Source organism: Gordionus sp. m RMFG-2023, chromosome 2 (genome assembly GCF_954871325.1).
Source record: "Gordionus sp. m RMFG-2023 chromosome 2, tfGorSpeb1-WG-v2, whole genome shotgun sequence".
NCBI classification, from domain to species: domain Eukaryota; kingdom Metazoa; phylum Nematomorpha; class Gordioida; order Chordodea; family Parachordodidae; genus Gordionus; species Gordionus sp. m RMFG-2023.
In genome coordinates, this window is record NC_088776.1 from 42,339,752 (window position 1) to 42,350,435 (window position 10,684).

A 10,684-nucleotide genomic window follows, 5' to 3' on the forward strand; every position below is an offset into this window, starting at 1 on the left:
TTGCCGCTTTTGTGATTACAATAAATAAAAGTCAAGGACCAACTTTTGCACATATAAGCATATTTCTCCCCAAGCCCGTCTTTGCCCATATAAAAGTCAAGGACAAACTTTTAAACATGTAGGCTTATTTCTCCCCGAGCCCGTCTTTGCCCATGGGCAATTATATGTAGCTCTTATTAGATGTAAATCTCAAAATAATATGAAAATCATGATTTTGCCATCAGAATTACAAGGAAAAATTTTAAAAAATGATAAAACATTCATACAAAATATCGTATGTAATGAAATCTTGAATTGATAATTTGTAAGAAATTTAAAATAGTCATCAATTGTTGTTATTCACAATCAAATCAACAACTTTTGTAATTCAGCATCTTCATCATCAACAACAATAGATTCTATTTTATAATTTATATTTACACGATTTATTTCAGGTTATTTACGGAAAGCTACGAACAAAGCAAAATAATTATCAAATAAAAGGCAATATAAGGTGATATACCCGACTAATGCTTAAAAATCTTACATCCCTCTCAATTTTGAAAAATTTAAATCTCCTTTTTAAGTAAAATTTTAGATATTATAAATTTTATTATATTATATTTTTTTATATGGCGACAAATGCATATGTGTTGGAACCCGATAATCGTCAAGTCTTGAAGTATAAGCAATTATTATATTTTCTTATAATTCACATCTTTATCTTTTTTTTTCTATTTCTCCCTCCTTTTATTCATTCTTTTTTCCATTTCTTTGCTCCCCTAAAATCCATCTCCTACCTTCATGCGGTGGGGAGTGAACAGAAATGCTGATTAACAGGAGTTCTGGTGGATAATGCTGATATTTGGGATGCTATTAAGTAACATTGTTTCCGTGTAAAAATTCTTAACTATGGATAATTATAAGAGAGAAAATTATTTGATTCATCCATCAATATAGGCAAAATTTATTATTCATAGAAGATAATTCTGATTTCCCGTCATTCTTGACGGGTTATCATCTAGTAATATAATATTTTTAAAAAAACGAAATGGATCCGATAAAAATCGTAATCACTAACAATTAAATTGTGTCTGAAATAATGGATTCATTAAGTTTTTTACAAAATTTCATATTATATAAAGAAATTAATTCTGCAAATTATTATCCTTAGTTTGGAAATAAAAAAAATTACTGGAAACATGCCCCAAAAACCGTTATGAAAAAACTTTTGGAAATGGCCTTATGTAAAAGTAGGGGGAGAAAAATTCAAGGGTAGAATGATCCTTAGTATATACAAGGATTTTGATCATGATCCTCATTTCTAAAACGGATGGTCGAATCGGACAATTTTACAAAATTAGGATCATCGATAGTTTGATTGAGATTATTTATGAAGAGCTAATATATAAGTGCAAATATTGTTCTAATATTTTTTAAAATTTAATAAAATATGCAAATCAAGTTTTAAGACCAATTAAACAATAAGTCCATTTAATTTACTTTCATATATTGGAAAAATGGCTATTAACGAAATTCTAATTGATACGGGTAAACATTTAACTCTTCTCTTGCCATGCCACAATATTGAGAAAATTTCATATTGATAAAAATAGTTATAGGAACTAAATGGATTTATACTGCAAACCAGCAGTTTAAATCTCAAAAAAACATAGTAAAGGGAAATAACAATTTGGTATTATTTTTCTCCAAATTTTTTTTTATTATTATTAAACTTTGTTATACTATCTAGATTTAAATAATAACGCATTTTTTTATAACCTTGTAATAATACTGTCTTTGTTTATATGTATTATCATAAAATATTATAATTATAAATAAATATCGTATGCCGAATTATTCAAATTATGTAAAACAAATCGATTAATAAATAGTACCGTTTAGTTAGATTGATCGAGAAGAGAATGATGTTTGGCTAGTTCGTATATATAGGAAACTAAACTTTTTATACCCATAATATGACGATTAATATTGATATGTTCATTTTCGGAATGAGCTCCATCTGCTGCGTATGATAGGGGCATTAGTATTAAACTATTATTTGGATCTTTTAGATATTTAGATAAGTACACAGCAGCTGGAACTGTACCGCCATCTCTTGTTAAATCCGGATATCTTCCATATACCCTTTTAATAGCTTCAGATGCCAATTGGAAATTATTATTCTTATAGTTTGTAAGCCATGATTCAACCTCCTCTTCAATTACAATATTAAGAGAATTTCCAGTGTTATGTTGTTTATGTAACTTAGTTATATACTCGATAACATTATTCTTTACCTTTTGAGGGTCTTGATGAGGAACAAGCCTTATTGAAAACTTGCCTATAACCTTGTGGGGTATAACAGTTTTGGCACCAGGCCCAGAAAAAGCTCCTTCTATGCCGTGTATACTCAACGATGGCTCCCTCCATTTATGTGAAAGCGCATCTATTTTAGAGGAATGCAATAGGTAGCCTAAAGATCCTACATTCTTTTTGTAATCTTCCATATTGAAATCGAAATTTGAGTATGCATTGATTTCATCGGCAGTCAAAGGATCAATATCATCATAAACTCCTGGAATTGTTATTTGGCCGGTTGTTACATTGCTCAATTTAGATAAAATTTCCACTAGCTGAATTGTTGATTCATGAACGGAACCTCCATATACGCCTGAATGTAAATCTTCTTTTGCGCTCTGAATTTGCACGTAAAAATAGAGTAAGCCCCTAAGTCCATAAGTTAAACAAGGATTTTTCACGTTAGGGCAAAAATTATCAGATATCACGGCGTAGTCTATATTTTTGAAAAAACGTTTCTCTTGCTTAAATATTCTCCTTAAACCGAACGATCCAGATTCTTCGGCTGTTTCCAGAAAGAACTTTATTTTCATTGGTATACAAATTTTAAGATCAATCATAGCTCTAATAGCATTTATCCAAGCTAGGATTGGCCCTTTGTTATCACTTGAACCTCTCCCGTAAAGATTATCGCCTACTCTGGTCAATACAAATGGATCAGATTTCCAGCCATCGGATCTACGAGCCGGCACTACGTCCAAATGGCCGTATATAAGAAGAGATATGTTATTGGAAGGAGAAGATTTCGATTGAGGTAAAGTGTTGAATAGAAATGGAGGTCCGAAAGTTTCAATCAGTAAGTCTCGTCTATGACGATATTTGTTTGTATGTTTGTGAGGATTCTCCCTTCTTCTCTTATACTGTTTGATTTTATAATTTATAAATTTGATATCGGATCTGAAGCCCATGTTTCTAAACATTTTTTGAGACCATTCAACCACATGTAAGAGCTCTGGGTAATCTTCGGGGAATGCAGAAACACTAGGAAATTTTACAGCTTCTGATAACTCTTTGATATAATGAGCTTCGTTACTTTCTATATGGTCAAAGATGCTTTGTAATAATTTTTCATCTAATATATGACAATTTTCGTTAAGGTGTGAATATTCGTATTTTTTAGAATTTTCTCCAGAACTATCTATTCCAATTATGACATATTTACATAAATATGTGAAAACTAGAGCATATAGACGGGTGAGGAACGATTTATTTAACATGTTTTTAATGAATATCTATAATTAAAATGAATTTAAATCAACAATAATTTATGAAATCACATAAAAAAATTTTATGCCAACTTAGATTATTATCTTATTTGGGCCAGCCTGGGGTTATAAGACCTGAATATTTTGCTTAATTATTAATATAAAATTTCTTAGTAACCCTAATGAATTGATTCTACTGAATATAAGAATTTGGCTCATTTATTAATGCCACTAATGTTGAATTTAACCTCAATATACCTATAAATATTATTGTAATAAAATTTAAAAAAAGGATTTAAATAGTCAAATAGGGCTAATCTAATATTCATATTTTTTTCCTGTCTCATTTTTTTAACCGGTATTCACATAATTTTTACAATTATCCGACATAAATTCTCCGACTATGATAAAGGGGCAAATTTTTTTCCTTCAGATTAAAAATCGTTGAAATTAAAGTCAAAAAAAACTGTAAAAAAATTCTTTAGTTACATTTTATTTAATGTTGCAAAATTATATCTAAAAAATTATTCTAAAAATTTTGGGAGATTTTTTTTATCATAATTTTTTTCATTTTCAGAGAATTATTTGCGCGATTGCCACAATATAATTTAATTTTTTTTCCTAAGATATTTTAATTTGAAATAAATATACTATATTTATCCCAGAGTCCTGCAATTAGCAAAAGCTCAAATTTTTAAAGTTGGCCTGGATATATAAAAAAATTCTATTTTAAATACTTGACTTGGATTTTATATTTCTCATTTTTGGCCTAACGTTAACCACATTTTAAAAAATTTTTCTAAATTGTTTTTAAAGGGCAATCGAAAATATGAGCAATATATTCTAATTAATTGAATTAATTTTATAGAAAATCGACTCGGCCAGGGTTTGTTTTAATTTTTAAGCCCGGGCCGGATTTTTTAAATATAATACTTTACTCAGGTTCGGGGCTTGCAGATCTTAGATCTATCAATTTATATGTAATGATATTAGTTCTTATAATAAAATATTATTAAGAATTAATTTTACTTTTTTTAGGAATATAGTCTTTTTTGCCTAAGAATAATTGGATTAGTTTTTTTTATATAAATATAGCGTTTGTCAAAATATTAAACTTAATCACATCTAATAAAATGATAATTTTATAGAAAATATTTCTAGATATTATAAATCATCATTCCATTGAAAATCAGAAAGAAGGGAGGTATATATTACCTTTTAAATTAACCGGTTAAATAAAACTTTTACCTTAAAAAAATTTTTTTTTTAACAAAATCATCAATAATAATTAAATTATTTTTAATATTTTTAATTTATTGGACATCTGTTATATATTTTAAGTAGTGAATTATATAATATCAAATTTTTACATTATTAATATTAGAGAAACTGTTTTTAAGATAAGTTTACCCTAAATTTTCAGATTTATTGATTTTGATTTTCTATATTTTGAAGAGATAAAACATATATTGTAGTAAAATACATTTTCATTAAAAATGTAACATGCCATATTTTTTTTATTTTTATATAAAAAAATTTTAATAATTAAAATATTGTAATTAGGTGAAAGTCAAAAAAAAATGATTATACCCATCTTCCATAATTTCAGCCCTTTTTTTTATTATGAGTAAAAAAAAATGTAGGTGCCAACTATCAATATATTATGACCTCCAGTGATTTTTATTTGTATTATAATTTTTGTTATTTATGATATCAAGCGGAGGAGAGTGTTACGTATTATTATATATTATAAAATAAACAACACCATTGTTATTAGTAACAATGAAATTCTCTAAAATGGGGACAAGTCATGCTACTTTAAAAAAATATATATAAATTCGATGTGAAGTTTAATTTGAGTTTTAGATATTGTATGTATCATATTTTTAAAATAATTCCGCCGCTTTTATTATAATTCCAATAAAATCTACTAAAACCCACTTTATTCAGGCTTATACACAATATTAAAAAAGATATGTTTGCCTTATATTATTGAGAATAAGAAAAAAAAATTGAATTTTATGTAAATTGTGATTTTTTTAAAATCAAATTCTTTAGATCTAGATTAGTAAACCAGGTAAGAAAATATTTGAATCGTCAAGGTTAAAATTATAATTTTTTTAGAGCATCTTATAAAATAAAATATATTAGCCAATCCTACCAAAATAAAACAGCCCCCAATTTATAAACCCAGTAAAAAATATTTTTGGTAGGCTTTAATTCATACTATCTAATTTTAATCGATTTTATATTGCCATTCTTTTCCAAGGGTTGTGATAACCGCAAAAATCTTTAAAAAAATTTTGGAATAGTGATTTACTTTTACATTCAAACATTTGTTTTTTAGTTAGCTTACGAATCTGAGGTTCTAGAGTAAATTTAGCTGGTATATCGACAATTGATGCAAGCTCATGAACAATTTTACTAGAACAAATATTATTTAAGATTTATGCCCAACTTAGACAGTTGCCCAATTTACTGACATTTTACCTTTTTATTTTACCATCTTTAATAAAGTTGAGCAAAAAGGGAAATTTTATTAAACCATTTCTAAAAGCTTTTTATTCATCAAAATCGTGGATAAAATTATGAATGTATACATAAACTTAAACAAAATAATACTGTTTATATTTATATATATAGTACCGTCACTAGGTGATATATAGTACCGTCACTAGGTGGGGAAGCCCCTTTAAAAATTTAGAATTTTTTCTATATCTAAAACAAAGGTCATTTTAAAAATCTAAAAGGTCGTAATTTAAAAATTTTTTTGAGTCCTCCTGAGATTGTAAAAGACTAGTGATGTCATTGTATATATCAGAGACCTGCAGAGGTACCATTTGCACGTCAAGGCATGGTTTTTTTAAAAAAATATTTTCGGCCCGGCCTGGATATTTTTCCAAACATTTTTTACGGGCCGGCCAGGCCTGGGTTTTATATTTTAAGGTCCCGCCCGGCTTTTTTTTAAAAAAAATTTCAGACCCGGCCCGGATTTTTTTAAAATATAATATATTTATTTTTGGTTTTTTATCTAATAATGGCTATTTCAAATATTTAGTTTTAAAATATAAGGCCCTGCCCGGATATTTTTTTTTAAAAAAAATTTCAGGCCCGACCCGGTTATATTTAAAAAAATATAAATACGTCTCTGGATATATATATATATAACAATATTTTGCATACAAAAAGAATAATAATTAATTTATGAAATAAAATGTTGTCTTTGTTTATTAGGTATATGATATGTTTTATTTGCATGGCATTTGATAATGTCTTTTTGGATTTATGATTGTGAACAGTTTCTTTTGAAATATTAATTCTAGAATATTCTCTTTAAGTGATTTAGAAAATTAATAACCTAGATTTTTTTGATTAACAAAAACTCGTTCTATTTTGTTTTTTATAAATTAATTTTGTTATTTAAATGAATAGTTTTTAAAAGATGATTAAATCTTATAATATAAATGAATGAATGCAACAAATGTCCATTTTATAGAGGTCTTATAAATGGGCAAAAAATTAAAACTGCCCACTTTTTAGAGTAGGCAGTTGCCTAATATATCAAGGTATTTTATGATAGTAGTTAATAGGAATTTGACTGGAACTTAAAATTTTGGTGAAATTAAGGTTTTGCCCGAATTGTCAAGTGCCCACATTAGACAGTTTTGACTGTATTCTGCTAAAAATATCATATAAACATCAGAATATCTTAATTCTGTGGAACCAGAATCTATATCTTCTAGTTCTATATTATCTTCATCAAAAAAATTTATTTCTTCAGTTTCATTTTCAGCATGAACGTTGCTCATTTTAATAAAATGGGATTACGCAGGTATGATCTTGATTCTTTTCTTACCTCGGATCACAAATTAACACTTAAAAATATAAATTTATAATTATACATTTATAATACAATTTATAATATAATAAAATACAATTAAAAGTTTTTAGTATTTCTATTTATTTGAAATCGTAATTACAAACACTTTTTATTAGCATTTAAAAACAAATATTCGCCATACTGCCCAACTCTGCCTTTTCCTGTAAATTTTCCTGAGACCAAATTTCAATAAATCTAAGTCTTAATTACTTAAGCATTAAGGGGCTGTAATGGGTGGGTTTTAGCCCATAGTTTTGGGAAAAATATTAGACCGCCAGCATATAGTTCTGAAAGAAGATTATTGTCCATCCGTTTATAGATCAAATTGAAATGTTGCACCCACCTACCAGATGTTTATAAATAATTTGATAGATTAGTTTAGTTCTTTTTTATTTGGTTTATATATTTTTAACATAAATTTATAAAATAAAAATATACAAATTTTTGTATTTAATAAATATAAGTTCGCCCTGCGTATCTCACCCGTAAAATATTATAAACTAACCTGCCCACCCACTGTTTATTTTTATTAAACCTTTCCGTTGTAGACCCCCGAATAACTGAAAAGTTAAGTTTTCCATTGATTACCAATATGAGTGAACAGAATCCATAAACCTAGCATCACAAAATCTTGATATTTTTAAAACGATTCTGAATATCGATAGATAAATTGATTCGCTTTCTTTGCTGTTTGAAAATCAATTTTTTTTAACTAGCATTTAAATAAATAAATTTTATGATTGTTGCATGTTTTTTATTTAATTTTTTTGTTTAAAGTACTGTTAGTCAATGCTATATGAAAGACCAGGACACAGCGGATCGTATTCATAGTAACTCTTCTAATATTGGGAATAAATAAAAAATATTGCGAGCCACCTCAAACGGTAATGATTAAATGATTTATTTAACATATATAAAATGTAATTATTTTTTTTTAGAAAATTAAATTATTTCTATTTTTCAATTGAAAAAATCCTGGCAGATAAAGAAGTTTACATATGACCACAAATATGATTATATCAAAAAAAAAAATTTCAGTTATAAAATATTATTTAAATTTTATTGATAAAAACAGTCCTGCGAATCCCGCTCCGACGTGCCCCTAGTCCTCATTCTTGATAAAAAATAAATAGCTAGATGATATTGTGACATAAAATTTCGACGGGTGATATAAGAGAGTTTATTTTTTGATATATTATATTAATATATGATATTTAATCTTTTAGTTTTATTCCTAATGAAATTAAGTTAACATAAACTCTTAAAATTTTCGCGATAAAAAATTTAAAAGCGATTTTGGTGAGTTAACGGAAAATAAAATTTTTGAGGTGAATATCATAATTTTTTATTATAAGGATTAAATTTCAAACCTTAGATTTAGTAATTTCTAAACTAAATTTGATTGGGCTCATTTGCCCTTTGTTTCCTTATTCCTTGGCTTTTCTTACTAACAATTATGACAATTTCCTCTATTTATGAGCATCTACACAAAAACTAATTAATTTCCAAAACACCAGGGCAATAATAGACGACGTCAGCCAACTATTGTAATTTTCTAAACGCCAAAATTTTATTAAAAGTGCGATAAGGTCCATTTTTAATAAAGTATATTAACGGATGAATAATGATTACCAGGGTTTTTCATTTGACCGGTTAATTATAATTCGGTTAATTGACTGATATTTTACCGGTCAAATTCAAATAGATGTAACTTAAATTTGCATATTAGTAAAATGAATCAATAATATTAATTTTATATATTTTTTAAATTCATTGTCATTCAATAACTAATGTTTCACTCTCCGTGACAGAGTCTTGTTATGATTCATATTCAATATTATCATTTTCTTTAATATATTTTAATAAATTTTTTTGTTGTTGAGATCTTTAATCAATTTCTTAATAAAAATATTACCTCAAATCGATAATTTATTTCTGAAGAAGAAGTAGAACTAGGAATTGTTAGTAAAATGTCACTTCTCTTAAAGGACATGGTGGACAAAGTCCATTCCATTAACTTGAGGCCGGAATCTGATTGTTGCTTATGAAAGTTACTGCTCTCCACATAATTTGCGATTAAACATGTCGCATTTACTTCTGAAATTTATGATATCACATGAAATATTTTGATCATCACCACTTTGTAAATTGCCTAATTCTTGTAATATATCACTTCATTAAATTCGCTACTGAGATGTTCCCCTTAATGTTGGAGACCCAATAAATAAGTAGAACGATAATATATTATCATGATGGAGAAGAAAATTACCATCTTTATCAAAATATTAAAAATCCAATATAGATCGAATTAAATATGGAGATTTTGTTGATAATTATATATAATCTGGCGACACTACCATTCCTACATCAATGAGAAAACAAAAAAATCGTAAATACAATTTATATAATGTCGAAGTTGAATTAGGTTTTAACTCGATGAATTAAATAGCAAAAAAAGAGAGAAATTCGCTTTTGAAACATATCTCAGATTTAATGGCGATATTTTTAATAGGTAAACGTTTACTGGATTAGGATGCCCCACCTTTGGTAATATCTTGGCTAAATAATCATAAAGCCACCACAGACACACGCGTTAACTATAAAATATGAAAATAATAATCAGTCATATCTTTAGAATTTGTTGGATTAAATATATAATTTTTAATGTAAATATTAAATAAAAATTAATTGAAATTTACAAAAAAAAATTGAGATATAAATTAAAGGGCAAATCTAAGAATAAAAATTTGAGCCTTAGAGTGAATTAAAATTTAAATAATTTTTTTAGCGAGTCCTTTGTTAAATATTTGGCAGCACTGTTATATCTACTTATAAATTAGCTTTAGAAAAAACATGTTCCCACCTGAATTCCTCTAGCAACTGAACTGCACACACCATTAGAAAACAACGATTTTTTTTGTTAATAAGGATAATTTTCGACGTTATCTTATATATTTTTAAAAATATATTAAAAAATCAATAACTATTGACGTTATATATCAGTACTCCAAATATAAAAAAAATTATCCAAGCTAACATTTAATTTTAGAGTAATTAATTATACTAATTTATCTACCATAGAAAAAATTAAAACGATCTGATAAAATAAATTCCTAAAAATTTAACAAAATTTACTAAATCTCTAATCTAATAATATATGACCTTTTGCTTTATTCATATTACGAATCAAAAAATATAAAATAAATATTGTATTCTAATGAGTAAAAATATACATTAATAAAACAATAGAAAATTTTAA

The 10,684-nt window shown here is 26.6% G+C and overlaps 1 protein-coding gene across 1 annotated transcript; it reads right to left on the reverse strand.

The window, feature by feature from the left end:
* Positions 1-1,880: 1,880 nt before the first annotated feature.
* Positions 1,881-3,557, reverse strand: LOC135924349 (cytosolic non-specific dipeptidase-like). The gene has a single exon (XM_065459407.1). The coding sequence runs from the start codon at positions 3,555-3,557 to the stop codon at positions 1,881-1,883; it is 1,677 nt and encodes a 558-aa protein (XP_065315479.1).
* Positions 3,558-10,684: the final 7,127 nt, after the last annotated feature.